Source organism: Rutilus rutilus (genome assembly GCF_951802725.1).
Source record: "Rutilus rutilus genome assembly, chromosome: 2".
NCBI classification, from domain to species: Eukaryota; Metazoa; Chordata; class Actinopteri; order Cypriniformes; family Leuciscidae; genus Rutilus; species Rutilus rutilus.
In genome coordinates this window covers 26,549,125-26,568,399 of record NC_140210.1, presented here as the reverse complement: position 1 = coordinate 26,568,399, position 19,275 = coordinate 26,549,125, and the positions used below count along the sequence as shown (strand labels likewise).

Here is a 19,275-nt window from a genome sequence, read left to right as displayed (position 1 = left end):
AGTCGTAGAGCAGAGGAAGCGATGACATGCCGATGACCTAGGCGGCTGCAACGGAGCCGCAGCGACGACCCCCTGAGAAGGAAGCGGGGACCCTCAGGGCTGAGGACGAGCTGGTGTGAACGAGGGCTGAGGTGATGACTGAGGGAAGGCAGAGTTTGCCGGAGCCGAAGGGGTGGAGGGCCAGAGGGCAGCGGACGGCCCACAAGTCTGCAGCGGAGGCGTGGCAAGGTCTGACCCTGGCAGAGCCGACGGTCCGAGGGATCCCGGCGAAGCTGAACGGCCGAAGGTCAACGCTGGAGTTGAGGGAGGAAGGAGCGCAGGCGCAGAAGCCAGGGCGATGGGTGGAGGTGGATCTGAGGGGTCCAAGGCTGGAGGCGGAGCCACGGGCTCATACTGCCCAGGAGGGATTGGCTACTCGCAGGTCCAAGGTGGAACCATGCCACTGAGAGGAGGTGACACTGATGGACCAATGGGAGACGATGACGACTAGGTGGTAACAGTGCTTGAGGACTGAGAACGGGCATATAGAGACACACAGAATCCAATAAAAAACAAAGTGCTACCAACAGCAGTCAGGAGAGGTGGTGGGAGAGGGAGGCTGGGCGGGGTTAACATGACTGAAGACGATTGACCTACAGGTAAGTTCATGGGGTAAAGGGGATCTATCTCTCCACTCCTTTGAAAAATGTCCATAGAGTCTAGCTGGTACTCACTCTCAGTGGCTGGAGGGTGGGCAGGGCTCGCTTCCATTCCCTCGAGCTCCACGAGGACTCCCACGGCGATGGACGGTGTTGCCGGCTCACACCCCGGGTCAGACTCTCTGAGATGATTCGGTTCCAAGGCGATGGTGGGTACTGTCCTCTCTTCGTTGGGTTCTGGCTCACACGTCGCAGCAGGCGGAAGCTTCCAGTCATGGCGGGCTAGGCTCTGGCGGCTGTATGGATTGGGGGTAGAGACTGTCCAGACACCTGATGACGGCCTCCTTCCAGCAAAGTCCTTGGGTGTCTGGAAGGTCTACTGAATGTTGATAGTTAACCCTGATCCAATACAGTGATTTCAGTGTCTCGTCGTCGTAAGAGGTACAGACGGCGAGACAGCAAAACTCCACGGTGAAGTCCAAGATGGTATGACTGCTTCTGGCCAACACACTGTACTGACTGACTGTAACCAAGGATATAGATGAGTGGCGGGAATCTGAACAAAGACATGTGACAAATGACAACAACCTGAAAGTCCATGAAAACAACACTAAACAGAACATAATGTGACAAGCACATGATGAGGGAACAAACACCTAGCAGAACATGACAAGAGCACACGGCTAAATAACAAGATCAAAAGCCCAACCTTAGACAAAAACACACCACATGAGCACATGAACTAGGGAACAAAAGACAAAACACAGATCATGAGCATCTGGATGACAATACATCACATGAGTGTCAAGATTTCTCCTGTAATTTATTAGTAATTTAAGGAGCAGAGGAACCGTCAGGTTAGGTCAGGGGAACATGAAAAGCGAGGAGCTGTCACAACAGTAAAAGTTATGAAACTATACTCAGGCTGACACTGAACACTAATGAGCAATACACTGTGCCATTGGGATAACACTGTATTATTTGTTGTGGTGCCAACACCACTGACTGTGACTGACTTCCAAAGTTTTCCATTTTACTCCAGATTCCATCTGTTTATGCCCAGGGACAAAGAGCAATGTTTATGAATTCTGTTAGTAAACAGCCGAATGAAACAATATTGTATACAATGTTGTAAATCAGTCCCTGCCAAAATGTTATTGTTTCTATGTAACAATGTATTTTATTCAATGTATTTAACTGCCGTTAAATGAGATAAATAATTTAGTTGTATATTGATCTGAAAGGTAAGTTCACCCCAAAATGAAATTTCTGTCATTAATTACTCACCCTCATGTCGTTCTAAACCCGCAACATCTTCGTTCATCTTCAGAACACAAATGAAGATCTTTTTGGATAAATCCGAGAGCTTTCTAACCCCCCCTATAGACTGCAACGTTATTACTTTCAAGGCCCAGAAAGGTGGTAAAGATATTGTTGTAAGAACTGAGAAATTAGAAAATACCGGGCAGTTTGGTTGAGGAACGACCACTCCCCGAGAAGACAAAGGACCTTTCTTGAAATTAACATTTGACTCTCTCTTGAGAAGCTAGCATCCCCGAGTCAATCACCTCCCCCATGTTGTCTCTCTATCACGCTGAGACCACCAGATATTCACCCAACAATCTATATGGTTTAATGTGAATAATTATCATACAGTATTATACATGTTTGGTATCATTTGAAATGTCTCAGTGCAACTGGTTAAAATGTCTCATTCCCAAATAAGTAAACCAAAAGGTAATAAAGTTCTTCAGAGTTTAGAGATAACATGCACACAGAAGAGGGTGTGTCTTTTTAGGCAAATGGCATCCGGCTCCCAAAAGGTGTAAACTCTGAATGCAAATTCCCATTGTTAGCAAATGTTTCCATGTGAAAGTTTCTGTCTATATAAAGAAATGCAACAAGAGGCTCAGGGCGATTTGTAGCTCAAATTAGCCCGTGATGTGGAGTGTGGGCAAGACACTCAGCATCATGTATTTTCTGATGTCAGTGTAGCAGGGTGAAGTGTATCTGTGTTGATTATTGGCCAGTGTCATGTGAAACCATTGAACCTATCAACAGTCTGGTGTCATGGTATAAAATGGGGAGGTTGTTTGTCACTTGGGATGCGTCGTCGACACCCGTACCGCCCCTTTACGGAGGCCGCCATTTATGAATGGAGAGTATGAAGTGCTGTCTCGGCTCTGTGCGGCCGTGCACAGTCTGCCCCGGGCTTTGAGGTTGGTAACCTACGTCTGTTTTGAGGATTTTCATCAATGGAATGTGTATTTACTATTTTGAGTCTGTGTAGTTCATTGACGAGCAACCGGCGGTATGTTGAGGCCAGCGAACACGCATAGTGCTGCGCTGAGAACGTTTCCGGTATGTATGAGAGCCATTCGCGTGGTTTGTCCCTTTTATTGTTTTATTAGTAATTTTTTCTGTTTCATGTTCGACAGATTTGAGTGACGAGAGCAAGGGTTTCACCTCTATATTGCGGGAAGAGATGCGCGTCTGTTGACGTAACGCACTGCTGTCTTGCCTGGGCTTAGTTTTGTCGTCTTTTCGTTGGAGCGAACTTGAACTTGCATAACAGCGAGCTGGGACGATTCCTCGCCGCAGTGTGCGAATTAACGTGGAAGCGCGGCTGTTTCCTCGCTGACTTGTTCTGCTCTTTGAGTGTGTGTGCGGCCGACCGTGGCATGTTTGTTTTATTTTGATGTGTCTTTTGGTTTGTTTCGAATTTTAATTTAGATTTCTTTATTTTTGTCTTGTGCTCATTTTTGCGTATTTTGTATGTAATTTATTTTTCTTTGTTTAAGTTTAATTAGTTTATATGTTTTGTTTGTGTATTTTTATTTATTTAATGTTTGTGAACTGACGGTGTCCTTTCTTTTTTTCTCGTAAACAACGTGACGAAGAAAGTGTATTGAGGAGGGGTTTATAGCTGCTGTTTAACGGGGTTTACATTGAGTGCTGTGTTTGAGTGACCTGACTTCACCAGAGCGGGTGTGTGTGGATATTAAGTGTGTTGTGTGAATTGAGGGTCACAGCAGGCCATCTCCCTCCTAATTAAGCTTTCTTGTGTATTTGTATTTTTGTATTTATTTCTTTATTTTGAAGTTTTGTAAAGTGGTGTTTGTTTTCCTTTTCTTTTTGACATGTGAATATTGAGCCCTTGATAGATTAATGTATTGATGGTTTTAAATTTTGTATTTGAATAAAACTGCCTCATCATTGATATTCCCTGGCCTATCTCTCTGCTTACCCATTTCTTTTGGTAACGAACCTGTGCGCTCCCTGATTTGGGGCTGATAGTTCCCGGTATATACCGGGTGGCGTAGTCGAACGTTATATAATAGTTTCATACAGTTCCCTCAGTACCTGACGCCACTGGCTACATCAGGTTCGCATCTTTTCTCTTGATTCCAGAGCATTTGATGTTTTGTATTTATTATCTTTGAACTGATTATGAAATTGGCATGATACATTTACCTGACATAATAAATGTAAACATTTGATTTTATTCTGACTGACTCTGAAATTGTTTTCCCAAGTAGATTAAATGGATTCGTATGTTACCGGAAGTCTGCGTCAGATTAGTGACGACTAATATTTGGCACTAATTCAAGTGTACTTGGTTCGCAAAGACAAGAAGTGAATTTCCGTTTAGAACAGCAAAAATGCTGATGAACAAATTTAAATTTGGGTGGGTCTTACCGCTGTTTTAATTTAATGTTACTTTAGATAAGTGTATGAGGGAAACCACGGCATGGCCAATCCAAAGCTATTATAAGATAAGTAATATTGGTCTACTTATCTGTAGTAGTGGCCATACCTCTGCCTGAAGTAAACGTTACTTTAAATTCAAGTGTATGCAAAACCACGGGGGCTATACCAAAGTATCTTTGATTGTGTAATTGTTGTGGAATGCGACCATCTCAGGTATATAGCCAATTACCTCTGTTTAGTAACCGAAACTGGCGAGCCTGTGATTGTGAGGCCCGCGTTAAACAGAAGGTGTGAGGACCTCAAAGTGACATAGTTTCCGAATATGAATGGGTAAAATATAAGTAAAGAGTTGAAAAGAATAATCAAATGTGCTGCTAAACTATTATATAAATGACCATTAACCAATTGGCATTCTAACCTAAATTCGAGGTTGTGATAAAATGGAGTCAGATAAGTTTAATTGGAACTAAATTACTTTGCCACGTGGAAAGACAGTAGGGCGCAGAGACCTTCACCCGTTGTGTGCATTTAAACATAACTAAGAAGAAGACAAATTATTGCCGATTACATAAGGATTCCATATTGACATCTTTGAAAGCTTGTTTCTGCTTCAGTGTAAAAAATAAACCATGTAATAAATAAAGTTACAATTACGAGAAAATATACTGCAGTTATGGAATTAAAGCTGCAATTACGAGATATACAGTCTGTCACAAGGTGGCTGTAATGAAATGCATGATGACAAGGAATACAACAAAAACAGTCTTTAATTTTTTTATCCATTTTGGAACACTCTGGAAATCTCAAGGAATAAGCAAAATAACACAACCCCGTAAATTAACGAAAATCAACACTGAATAAAGAACTGTGAGCACTGAAGGCTTAAATACACAGGGAGTAATCAACAAAAAATAAAACAGGCACGTAACATAATCAGTAACCAAGGAAATTAACAAGGGAAACAGGCAGGCAGGCAGACATGGAAAACCAGAACTAAAACAAAAACAAACTGAACATACATCTGACACAGTCACATTGTATGATATGAAGTCACAGTTATGAGAATTGTAGGGCCAGAATCAACCGCTGACACAGGGAGAATGATTATCAATAACGTCTACACGCTAGGTGGTCAAAAATGCATAGAGAATACTTTGTTAGTGTGTGATACATGGTGAATTAATTGTTCAAACCTGAGGCAAGGATTTCACAGTCAGCCACCTGCCTGGGAGTGTGATTACATTACAGATTGCTCATCTGAAATCAAAAATATCATTTTCTTCTCAGGACTGCATCATCACTGCCCTGATGAGGAGATGATGCCATGTAAACAGCCCCCCCCTCAATTCGTTTCTCATAACCCATAATCATACAACACATAAACTTCTGCTCATCAGCTTGTGCAGTAAAATATATTAAAATGTACATTGCAAAGGGTGTTTTAAACATTTACCTTTGAAAAGTTAGTTCACTTTATTAAAGTCGGCATTAAATGGAAGTTGCGATAGTCTTTTCTTCCCTATTGTAATGAGTGAAACGGTTTCTTGAACAAGAAAAAATGTAAGGCGGGACTTAATTTTGTCCATCAATAATTGATTGGATCGTTGGATAGTTGACATTTGCTATGATCTTATGTAAGTTACAGGTTGTCCTGCCTTTGCGGCAGTAAACATATCATCAGAGAAGATAAGAGATGTCGCTGCAAATGGGAGGGGAAGTTATTTTGGTAACACTTTATAATAAAGGTCCATCATTAATAAGTAACTATGCAGGAAGTAATGCAGGACTAATGAGAAGTACTACATAAACACTTCAGCTATACTACTATTAACTAATATGGAAACAAGCTTAACTAATCAGTAAGTAATATCAAATTTATTACTTATAGTAGTAGCTGAAGTGTTAATGAAGTACTACTCATTAGTCCTGCATTACTTACTGCATAGTTACTTAATAATGACGGACCATTATTATAAAGTGTTACCGTTATTTTGATTAAAGAGGGAACATGAATAATAAATATATATATTTATGTTCACGGATAAATCATTTTATACTAGATACTGCAATATTCCATAAAAAAAGAAAAAGAAAGACTTTTAATTTCATGGTGACATTAAAGTTGTCATGAGATAATATATTTGTTGTTTCTTTTAACCAATATTATTTTTCCTCTCTCCTTAGAAATGGACTCGGTGAGGATTATTCTTTACTCACTTGTCTTTCTCCTGAGTGTTCTTGGGAACTTGCTGATCATTGTGGTCCTGATAGTAAACAAGAGAATGCGGACTGTCACCAACTCCTTCCTGCTCTCGCTGGCCATTAGTGATCTCATGATGGCCATCTTCTGCATGCCCTTTAGTCTAATCCCCAGCCTGCTGGAGGACTTCATCTTTGGAGCCACGATGTGCAAGACAGTCGCCTATTTCATGGGTGAGGAGCGTTCAATAAAGCTTTCTCAAGTGGAAGATTCATGTTCGATTCTTCTTTGTCATTGATCATTGTTCAATAATGTATTAAACACTAAAGTAAACTTTCATTAAAGAGCCAAACCTAAAAATCTAAAAAGCCTAATGATAATTTTTTTTGATTATTAGGGTTGGAACTAAACTCTGCAGAACAGTTGCACTTGGGCCAAATTTGCTTCCTCCTGCTCTGTTTTTAGGGTGAACATTGATTATAGTATTTTTGTTATAATTTGTAACATAATTTGGTGTGCTAATGCCAAGCATGCATTTGAATTACTTTTGGCAATTCATATTTTTTTTCATTCATAATTAGGCATAATTACATATTTCTGAAATAAATCTCTATTGTGTTTTGTCTATCTATCTATCTATCTATCTATCTATCTATCTATCTATCTATCTATCTATCTATCTATCTATCTATCTATCTATCTATCTATCTATCTATCTATATATATGCTGCCACTTTGCATAGCACTGTAAAACAAATACATTTTTCATCACTTATGCAAAGTTTTTTTTTTTTTTTTTAAATATATATAAGGACTGTGTTTAGAAAATTATTGTAGTGTTTTTTGTCGCCATGTAATGCTTTTGAAGAAAATAACAATCAAGGGCTCTTATTTAGGTTTGTGAATGGACTAAACGATTGAACACGGTAGTTTAGGATGTCATCATCTATTGTGACAGCAATCATATATTAATTTAACAAGCAGACAACTGTTTTTATACATTTGGCTTAAAGCACTTAAATCACTTTCCAGAACACAGGCACGTCCTAGTTAAGCTCTCTGGGAACTCCTAAAAGCTCATCCCATCTATTCTCAATTATAGTTTAAGTCTGAATTGACTATATATGTTGCACTTCACCATTAATTGGTCATTGACTGTGCTATTTCTCCTGTGATGTCTCTTCCTCCTTGAGCAACACCTTTTCATGCCCCACATCATACTCACACTAATCGATATGAGAAATACATTTTTGTGAAACCTGTGGGGCATCAGATTGAAAAGGAATGATTCAAAGAAACTGACACGACATAAGATCATTAAGAAGATCACAAAGAATGCTGTGCCTATAGCAAGAAACGTAATGTTTTTCAGAGCATTCTTATTCTGTTTTTCTTTGTTAGAATTTGACTGCGTTTCATAAAATAGCTTCATGACAGCAGTATTTTTCTTGAAACTGTGGTTACCAATTACATTAAATTATATATATATATTTACACACACTGTGTGTAATAATTGCCAGGAATTTACAGGATTAAAGAGTATTATTTTACAACTAGAAAAAAAAGTTTGTTGAGACAAACTTTAAGTTGGCTTGAGAAAGCCGGACCAGAGAGTTTGAAGAAGTTAAAAGTAGTTAGAAGTTTAAAGTAGTTAGAAGTAGTTTGAAGTTTGAAGTAGTTTGAAGTTTGAAGTAGTTTGAAGTTTAAAGTAGTTTAAATTTTGATTGATAAATTAGTTAGAAAGAAAGAATAGTTAGAAAGAAAGAATAGTTAGAAAGAAAGAAAAGTTAGAAAGAAAGAAAGAAAGAGAAAGAAAAAAGAAAGATTAGTTAGAAAGAAAGAAAAAAGAAAGAAAGATTAGTTAGAAAGAAAGAAAGAAAGAACGAAAGAAAGATTAGGTAGAAAGAAAGAAAAAAGAAAAGATTAGTTAGAAAGAAAGAAAGAAAGTAAGATTAGGTATAAAGAAAGAAAGAACGAAAGAAAGATTAGGTAGAAAGAAAGAAAAGTTAGAAAGAAAGAAAGAAAGAAAGAAAGAAAGAAAGAATGAATGAATGAATGAATGAATGAATGAATGAATGAATGAATGAATGAAAGAAAGAAAGAAAGAAGAAAGATTAGTTAGAAAGAAAGAAAGAAAGAAAGAAAGAAAGAAAGAAAGAAAGATTAGGTATAAAGAAAGAAAGAAAGAAAGAAAGAAAGAAAGAAAGAAAGATTAGGTATAAAGAAAGAAAGAAAGATTAGGTATAAAGAAAGAAAGAAAGAAAGAAAGAAAGAAAGAAAGAAAGAAAGATTAGTTAGAAAGAAAGAAAAAAGAAAGAAAGATTAGTTAGAAAGAAAGAAAGATTAGGTATAAAGAAAGAAAGAAAGAAAGAAAGAAAGAAAGAGAAAGAAAGAAAGAAAGAAAGATTAGTTAGAAAGAAAGAAAAAAGAAAGAAAGATTAGTTAGAAAGAAAGAAAGAAAGATTAGGTATAAAGAAAGAAAGAACGAAAGAAAGATTAGGTAGAAGGAAAGAAAAAAGAAAAGATTAGTTAGAAAGAAAGAAAGAAAGATTAGGTATAAAGAAAGAAAGAACGAAAGAAAGATTAGGTAGAAAGAAAGAAAAGTTAGAAAGAAAGAAAGAAAGAAAGAAAGAAAGAAAGAAAGAAAGAAAGAAAGAGAAAGAAAGAAAGAAAGAAAGAACGAAAGAAAGATTAGGTATAAAGAAAGAAAGAACGAAAGAAAGATTAGGTAGAAAGATTAGTTAGAAAGAAAGAAAGAAAGAAAGAAAGATTAGGTATAAAGAAAGAAAGAAAGAAAGATTAGGTAGAAAGAAAGAAAGAAAGATTAGGTATAAAGAAAGAAAGAAAGAAAGAAAGAAAGATTAGGTATAAAGAAAGAAAGAAAGAAAGAAAGAAAGAAAGAAAAAAATATAAGGTATAAAGAAAGAAAGAAAAAGATTAGGTATAAAGAAAGAAAGAAAGAAAGAAAGAAAGAAAGAAAGAAAGAAAGATTAGGTAGAAAGAAAGAATGAAAGAAAAAAGAAAGAAAGATTAGCTAGAAAGAAAGAATGAAAGAAAAAAGAAAGAAAGAAAAAAAGAAAGAAAGAAAGATTGTAAGAAAGAAAGAAAGATTAGGTAGAAAGAAAGAATGAAAGAAAAAAGAAAGAAAGATTAGCTAGAAAGAAAGAAAGAAAGATTGTAAGAAAGAAAGAAAGATTAGGTAGAAAGAAAGAATGAAAGAAAAAAGAAAGAAAGATTAGCTAGAAAGAAAGAAAGAAAGAAAGAAAGAAAGAAAGAAAGAAAGAAAGATTAGGTATAAAGAAAGAAAGAACGAAAGAAAGATTAGGTAGAAAGAAAGAAAAGTTAGAAAGAAAGAAAGAAAGAAAGAAAGAAAGAAAGAAAGAAAGAAAGATTAGGTATAAAGAAAGAAAGAACGAAAGAAAGATTAGGTAGAAAGAAAGAAAAGTTAGATAAGTCAGTCAGATAGATAGATAGATAGATAGATAGATAGATAGATAGATAGATAGATAGATAGATAGATAAGTTCAAAAGATAGATAGATAGATAATAGATAGATAGATAGATAGATAGATAGATAGATAGATAGAAAGAAAAGGTTTAAAGAGATAGAAAGAAAGAAAATGTTTAAAGAAAGAAATAAAGAAAGAAAGAAAGAAAGAAAGATTAATTAGTAAGAAAGAAGGAGAAAGAAAGAGAGAAAGAAAGAAAGAGAGAAAGAAAGAAAAAGAAAGATTGATTAGTTGAAAGAAAGAAAGAAAGAAAGAAAGATAGATGATTTACTGATTCAAGCATGATTTACCATAGTTTACCATGATTTACCATAGTTTACCATGATTTACCATGATTTACCATAGTTTACCATAATTTACTTTAGTATACCATGATTTACCATGTTCAAGTATGATTTACTGATTCTAGCATGATTTGTCATAGATTACCATCATTTTCCATAGTTTACCATGATTTACTATAGTATACCACGATTTACCATGTTCATGTATAATTTACTGATTCTAGCATGATTTACCATAGTTTACCATGATTTACCACGATTTACCATAGTTTACCATGATTTACTATAGTATACCATGATTTACCATGTTCAAGTATGATTTATTGATTCTAGCATGATTTACCATAGTTTACCATGATTTACCACGATTTACTATAGTTTACCATGATTTACTATAGTATACCACGATTTGCCATGTTCAAGTATAATTTACTGATTCTAGCATGATTTACCATAGTTTAGCATGATTTACCATAGTTTACCATGATTTACCATGATTTACCATAGTTTACCATTATTTACTATAGTATACCAAGATTTACCATGTTCAAGTATGATTTACTATGATTCTAGCATGATTTACCATATTTTACCACGATTTACCATAGTTTACCATGATTTACCATAGTTTACCATGCTAGCATGATTATCATGTTGCTAGCATGATGCTAGAATTTTTTTACCATGTTGCTAGCATGGTTTACCATGATTTACCATAGTTTACCATGATTTACCACGATTTACCATAGTTTACCATGATTTACTATAGTATACCATGATTTACCACGATTTTCCATAGTTTACCATGATTTACTATAGTATACCATGATTTACCATGTTCAAGTATGATTTACTGATTCTAGCATGATTTAGCATAGTTTACCATGATTTACCACGATTTACCATAGTTTACCATGATTTACTATAGTATACCATGATTTACCATGTTCAAGTATGATTTATTGATTCTAGCATGATTTACCATAGTTTACCATGATTTACCACGATTTACTATAGTATACCATGATTTACTATAGTATACCACGATTTGCCATGTTCAAGTATAATTTACTGATTCTAGCATGATTTACCACAGTTTAGCATGATTTACCATAGTTTACCATGATTTACCATGATTTACCATAGTTTACCATTATTTACTATAGTATACCATGATTTACCATGTTCAAGTATGATTAACTATGATTCTAGCATGATTTACCATAGTTTACCACGATTTACCATAGTTTACCATGATTTACCATAGTTTACCATGCTAGCATGATTATCATGTTGCTAGCATGATGCTAGAATTTTTTTACCATGTTGCTAGCATGGTTTACCATGATTTACCATAGTTTACCATGATTTACTATAGTATACCATGATTTACCACAATTTACCATAGTTTACCATGATTTACTATAGTATACCATGATTTACCATGTTCAAGTATGATTTACTGATTCTAGCATGATTTAGCATAGTTTACCATGATTTACCATAGTTTACCATGATTTACCATGATTTACTATAGTATACCATGATTTACCATGTTCAAGTATGATTTACTGATTCTAGCATGATTTATCATAGATTACCATGATTTACCATAGTTTACCATCATTTACCACGATTTACCATAGTTTACCATGATTTACTATAGTATACCATGATTTACCATGTTCAAGTATGATTTACTGATTCTAGCATGATTTATCATAGTTTACCATGATTTACCATAGTTTACCATGATTTACCACGATTTACCATAGTTTACCATGATTTACTATAGTATACCATGATTTACCATGTTCAAGTATGATTTACTGATTCTAGCATGATTTATCATAGATTACCATGATTTACCATAGTTTACCATGATTTACCACGATTTACCATAGTTTACCATGATTTACTATAGTATACCACGATTTACCATGTTCAAGTATGATTTACTGATTCTAGCATGATTTACAATAGTTTAGCATGATTTAGCATAGTTTACCATGATTTACCACGATTTACCATAGTTTACCATGATTTACTATAGTATACCATGATTTACCATGTTCAAGTATGATTTACTGATTCTAACATGATTTATCATAGTTTACCATGATTTACCATAGTTTACCATGATTTACCACGATTTACTATAGTATACCATGATTTACCATGTTCAAGTATGATTTACTGATTGTAGCATAGATAGATAGATAAGGTTTGTAGATAGATAGATAGATAGATAGATAGATAGATAGATAGATAGATAGATAGATAGATAGATAGATAAGGTTTGAAGATAGATAGATAGATAATGTTTGAAGATAGATAGATAGATAGATAGATAGATAGATAGATAGATAGATAGATAGATAGATAAGTTAGTTAGAAAGATAGATAGATTAGTAAGGAAGATAGATAAGTTAGTTAGAAAGATAGATAGATTAGAAAGAAAGATAGATAAGTTAGTTAAAAAGGTTTGAAGATAGATAGATAGATAGATCATGTTTGAAGATAGATAGATAGATAGATAGATAGATAGATAGATAGATAGATAGATAGATAGATTGGTTAAAAATATAGATAGATAGATAGATAGATAGATAGATAGATAGATAGATAGATAGATAGATAGATAGATAGATAAGTTAAAAAGATAGATAGATAGATAGATAGATAGATAGATAGATAAGTTAAAAAGATAGATAGATAGATAGATAGATAGATAGATAGATAGATAGATAGATAGATAGATTAGTTAAATAGATAGATAGATAGATAGATAGATAGATAAGTTAAAAAGATAGATAGATAGATAGATAGATAGATAGATAGATAAGTTAGTTAGAAAGATAGATAGATTAGTAAGGAAGATAGATAAGTTAGTTAGAAAGATAGATAGATTAGAAAGAAAGATAGATAAGTTAGTTAAAAAGATAGATAGATTAGTAAGAAAGAAAGAAAGATAGATTAGTTAGTTAGAAAGAAAGATAGATTAGTTAGAAAGAAAGATAGAAAGATAAGTTAGTTAGAAAGATAGATAGATTAGTAAGAAAGAAAGCTAGATAAGTTAGTTAGAAAGATAGATAGAAAGATAAGTTAGTTAGATAGATAGATAGATAGATAGATAGATAGATAGATAGATAGATAGATAGAAGTTTATTAGGTCATTGAATGGTAGTTTAATTGAGTCTAGGGCTTCAGGGAGTTTAGATTTGAGTTTTTGGCTTGTACACTAATGGGCCACCGTAGTCTTGGCTCAATTTGAGCAGTCTGCCATGTAAGTCTATGGGATTTTTATGGTTTTTAATATTAATTTTTAAGAAAACTGAAAGTCAAATCAGTCTGAAAAGATATAGCACACCAAGTCAGAACAGTCTGAAAGTCTGACCCGAGTTTGGAGTTTGTAGAGTTAAAGCTCTAGGAGGAGTTAGAGTTGATAAATTTTGGGTCAGAAGAATAAGAAGAAGAAGAATAACTAGATGCGAAAGTTCGTCGAGACAAACTTTAAGTTGGCTTGAGAAAGTTTAGAGCAGAACATTTTTTTGCTAGGCGGTTGCTAGGATGTTATGGGTGGTTGCTATGGTGTTGCTAGGGTATTTTGGGCGGTTGCTAGGGTGTTCTGGGTGGTTGCTAGGTGGTTGCTAGGGTGTCCTGGGTGGTTGCTAAGGTCTTTTGGGTGGTTGCTAGGGTATTTTGGGTGGTTGCTAGGGTGTTCTAGGTGGTTGCTAGGGTATTCTGGGTGGTTGCTAGGCGGTTGCTAGGGTTTTCTGGGTGGTTGCTAGGCTGTTTTGGGTGGTTGCTAGGGTATTCTGGGTGGTTGCTAGGCGGTTGCTAGGATATTTCTGATGGTTGCTAGGGTCTTTTGGGTGGTTGCTAGGCGGTTGTTAGGATATTTTGGGTGGTTGCTAGGCGGTTGCTAGGATATTTTAGGTGGTTGCTAGGGTCTTTTGGGTGGTTGCTAGGTGGTTGCTAGGGTCTTTTGGGTGGTTGCTAGGGTCTTTTGGGTTGTTGCTAGGATGTTTTGGGTGGTTGCTAGGCGGATGCTAGGGTGTTTTGGGTGGTTGCTAGGATATTTTGGGTGGTTGCTAGGGTCTTTTGGGTGGTTGCTAGGCGGTTGCTAGGGTGTTTTGGGTGGTTGCTAGGGTATTTTGGGTGGTTGCTAGGCAGTTGCTAGGGTATTCTGGGTGGTTGCTAGGGTGTTTTGGGTGGTTGTTAGGGTATTCTGGGTGGTTGCTAGGGTGTTTTGGGTGGTTGCTAGGGTGTTTTGGGTGGTTGCTAGGCGGTTGCTAGGGTATTCTGGGTGGTTGCTAGGGTGTTTTGGGTGGTTGTTAGGGTATTCTGGGTGGTTGCTAGGGTGTTTTGGGTGGTTGCTAGGGTATTCTGGGTGGTTGCTAGGGTGTTTTGGGTGGTTGCTAGGGTGTTTTGGGTGGTTGCTAGGCGGTTGCTAGGATATTTTGGGTGGTTGCTAGGGTCTTTTGGGTGGTTGCTAGGCGGTTGCTAGGGTCTTTTGGGTGGTTGCTAGGGTGTTTTGGGTGGTTACTAGGGTATTCTGGGTGGTTGCTAGGGTGTTTTGGGTGGTTGCTAGGGTGTTTTGGGTGGTTGCTAGGCGGTTGGTAGGATATTTTGAGTGGTTGCTAGGGTGTTTTGGGTGGTTGCTAGGCGGTTGCTAGGGTATTCTGGGTGGTTGCTAGGGTGTTTTGGGTGGTTGCTAGGGTCTTTTGGGTGGTTGCTAGGCAGTTGCTAGGGTTTTTGGGTGGTTGCTAGGGTATTCTGGGTGGTTGCTAGGGTGTTTTGGGTCGTTGCTAAGGTGTTTTGGGTGGTTGCTAGGCGGTTGCTAGGGTCTTATGGGTGGTTGCTAGGTGGTTGCTAGGGTGTTCTGGGTGGTTGCTAGGCGGTTGCTAGGGTGTTATGGGTGGTTGCTAGGGTGTTATGGGTGGTTGATAGGCGGTTGCTAGGGTGTTATGGGTGGTTGTTATGGTGTTGCTAGGCGGTTGCTAAGGTATTCAGGGCGGTTGATATGGTGTTAATAGGTGGCTGGTAGTTGTCACAGATGGTTACTATGAAGTTTTTATAGAGTTCTTAGCATGATCTTGGCATGATTTAACACTTAACTAATCACTATTAGCATGTAGCTATTCACTGCTAGCATGTGTAGTATGTTGGAAGTGCTGTTTGCTAGCATGAGTCAAAAGAGCCAAACCTCATCTCTATACGATGTTCTGATACAGAGATATAGGTCTTACAAAACGGTTGCTAGGGTACTCGAGTTTGGTTGCTATGGAGTTGCTTGGGAGCTGGAGATTTAAACTTAAGAAGTTTATAGTGGTTTGAAGTTTACAGTAGTTTACAGTAGTTTGAAGTTTGACAGATAGATAAATAAGTTAGATAGACACACACACACACACACACACACACACAAACACACACACACACACACACACACACACACAGACACACACACACACACACACACACACACACACACTAACTCGCTCACACACTCACTCATAAACTCAGTGTGTGTGTCTGAGTTTAGAGTTTATAAGTGTATAAATTGATGAGTTTATAAGTGTATGAGTTCTTGAGTTTTGAGTTTATAAGTTTAAATCAGTTTAGAGTTTATAAGTTTAAATGAGATTAAGAGTTCAGAGTTTATTAATTTATGAGTTTAAGAGTTCATAAGTTTATGAATTCATGAGTTTATAAGTTAATTAGTTTATAAGTGTTTATAGTTTAGAGTTTATTAGTTTAAATGAGTCTCATTGGCTCATATAGTATATAGAACGGCAGTTTGGTTTAGTCTTCAAGGTGTTTAGATTTAAATTTTTGTCGGTTTGAATTTTTTAGAACTCCCCAATGTAAGTCAATGGGAGTTTTTGAATGAGTTTTTTCGAGTTTTGATCGTCATTTTTAGGAAAACCGTAAGTCCGATCAGTCTGAAAAGATATAGCATACCGAGTCAGATCAGTTTGAGTGTCTGAGCCGAGTTTGGAGTATGTAGAGTTAAAGCTCTAGGAGGAGTTTGATATAGATTTTTTTAGGGTCAGAAGAATAATAATAACTAGATGCGAAAGTTCGTCGAGACAAACTTTAAGTTGGCTTGAGAAAGTTTGGGCCGCAAAGGTTGCTAGGGTGTTCTGGGTGGTTCCTAATGTATTTTTTAGGGTATTTTGGGCGGTTGCTAGGGTGTTCTGGGTGGTTGCTAGGTGGTTGCTAGGGTGTCCTGGGTGGTTGCTAAGGTCTTTTGGGTGGTTGCTAGGGTATTTTGGGCGGTTGCTAGGGTGTTCTAGGTGGTTGCTAGGGTATTCTGGGTGGTTGCTAGGCGGTTGCTAGGGTTTTCTGGGTGGTTGCTAGGGTCTTTTGGGTGGTTGCTAGGGTCTTTTGAGTGGTTGCTAGGCAGTTGCTAGGGTGTTTTGGGTGGTTGCTAGGATGTTTTGGGTGGTTGCTAGGGTCTTTTGGGTGGTTGCTAGGCAGTTGCTAGGGTGTTTTGGGTGGTTGCTAGGGTCTTTTGGGTGGTTGCTAGGGTCTTTTGGGTGGTTGCTAGGGTCTTTTGAGTGGTTGCTAGGCAGTTGCTAGGGTGTTTTGGGTGGTTGCTAGGGTCTTTTGGGTGGTTGCTAGGCGGTTGCTAGGGTGTTTTGGGTGGTTGCTAGGATATTTTGGGTGGTTGCTAGGGTCTTTTGGGTGGTTGCTAGGCGGTTGCTAGGGTGTTTTGGGTGGTTGCTAGGATATTTTGGGTGGTTGCTAGGGTCTTTTGGGTGGTTGCTAGGTGGTTGCTAGGGTGTTTTGGGTGGTTGCTAGGGTGTTTTGGGTGGTTGCTAGGGTATTTTGGGTGGTTGCTAGGGTCTTTTGGGTGGTTGCTAGGGTATTTTGGGTGGTTGCTAGGGTGTTCTGGGGGGTTGCTAAGCGGTTGCTAGGCTGTTCTGGGTGGTTTCTAGGGTCTTTTGGGTGGTTGCTAGGCGGTTGTTAGGGTCTTTTGGGTGGTTGCTAGGCGGTTGCTAGGGTATTTTGGGTGGTTGCTAGGGTGTTCTGGGTGGTTGCTAGGCGGTTGCTAGGGTGTTCTGGGGGGTTGCTATGGTATTGAGGGCGGTTGATATGGTGTTACTAGGTGGTTGGTAGTTGTCACAGATGGTTACTATGGAGTTTTTATAGAGTTCTTAGCATGATCTTGGCATGATTCAACACTTAACTAATTGCTATTAGCATGTAGCTATTCACTGCTAGCATGTGTAGCATGTTGGAAGTGCTGTTTGCTAGCATGAGTCAAAAGAGCCAAAACTCATCTCTATACGATGTTCTGATACAGAGATATAGGTCTTGCAAAACGGTTGCTAGGGTACTCAAGTTTGGTTGCTATGGAGTTGCTTGGGAGCTGGAAGCATTAAACTTAAGAAGTTTAAAGTGGTTTGAAGTTTAAAGTAGTTTAAAGTAGTTTGAAGTTTATGATAGATATATAAATAAGTTAGATAGATACACACACACAAACACACACACACACACACACACACACAAACACACACACACACACACACACACACACACACACACACACTCACTCAGACTACCTCGCTCACACACTCACTCAGACACACACACACACACTCAGAGTTTATGAGTTTAGAGTTTATAAGTGTACGAGTTTTTGAGTTTAGAGTTTATAAGTTTAAATGAGTTTAGAGTTCAGAGTTTATTAATTTATGAGTTTAAGAGTTCATAAGTCTATGAATTCATGAGTTTATTAGTTAATTAGTTATTAAATTTAAGTTAATTAGTTTATAAGTGTATGAGATTAGAGTTTATTAGTTTAAATGAGTTTCATTGGCTAATATATATAGAACGGCAGTTTGGTTTAGTCTTCAAGGTGTTTAGATTTGAATTTTTGTCGGTTGGTGAGTTTGAATCTGGATTTGAATTTTTTTAGAACTCCCCAATGTAAGTCAATGGGAGTTTTTCCGAGTTTTGATCGTCATTTGTAGGAAAACCGTAAGTCCGATCAGTCTGAAAAGATAAAGCAACTCGAGTCAGAACAGTTTGAGTGTCTGAGCCGAGTTTGGAGTATGTAGAGTTAAAGCTCTAGGACGAGTTTGAGTGGAATTTTTTGGTAAGAAGAATAATAATAATAACTAGATGCGAAAGTTCGTCGAGACAAACTTTAAGTTGGCTTGAGAAAGTTTGGAGCAGAACGTTTTTTGCTAGGCGGTTGCTAGGATGTTATGGGTGGTTGCTAGGGTATTTTGGGCGGTTGCTAGGGTGTTCTGGGTGGTTGCTAGGTGGTTGCTAGGGTGTCCTGGGTGGTTGCTAAGGTCTTTTGGGTGGTTGCTAGGGTATTTTGGGTGGTTGCTAGGGTGTTCTGGGTGGTTGCTAGGCGGTTGCTAGGGTTTTCTGGGTGGTTGCTAGGCTGTTTTGGGTGGTTGCTAGGGTATTCTGGGTGGTTGCTAGGATATTTCTGATGGTTGCTAGGGTCTTTGGGGTGGTTGCTAGGCGGTTGCTAGGATATTTTGGGTGGTTGCTAGGCGGTTGCTAGGATATTTTAGGTGGTTGCTAGGGTCTTTTGGGTGGTTGCTAGGCAGTTGCTAGGGTCTTTTGGGTGGTTGCTAGGGTCTTTTGGGTGGTTGCTAGGCGGTTGCTAGGGTGTTTTGGGTGGTTGCTAGGGTCTTTTGGGTGGTTGCTAGGCAGTTGCTAGGGTGTTTTGAGTGGTTGCTAGGATATTTTGGGTGGTTGCTAGGGTCTTTTGGGTGGTTGCTAGGCAGTTGCTAGGATATTTTAGGTGGTTGCTAGGGTCTTTTGGGTGGTTGCTAGGCGGTTGCTAGGGTCTTTTGGGTGGTTGCTAGGATCTTTTGGGTGGTTGCTAGGCGGTTGCTAGGGTGTTTTGGGTGGTTGCTAGGATGTTTTGGGTGGTTGCTAGGATATTTTAGGTGGTTGCTAGG

The 19,275-nt window shown here is 37.7% G+C and overlaps 1 protein-coding gene across 1 annotated transcript in view; it reads left to right on the top strand.

The window, feature by feature from the left end:
- cckbra (cholecystokinin B receptor a) overlaps positions 1-19,275 on the top strand; it is a 70,832-nt gene that overhangs the window by 10,034 nt on the left and 41,523 nt on the right. The window contains exon 2 of the mRNA XM_084395407.1: positions 6,534-6,782. Coding sequence (XP_084251533.1) covers positions 6,534-6,782 — 249 coding nt within the window. The remainder of the gene's footprint in view (positions 1-6,533; positions 6,783-19,275) is intronic.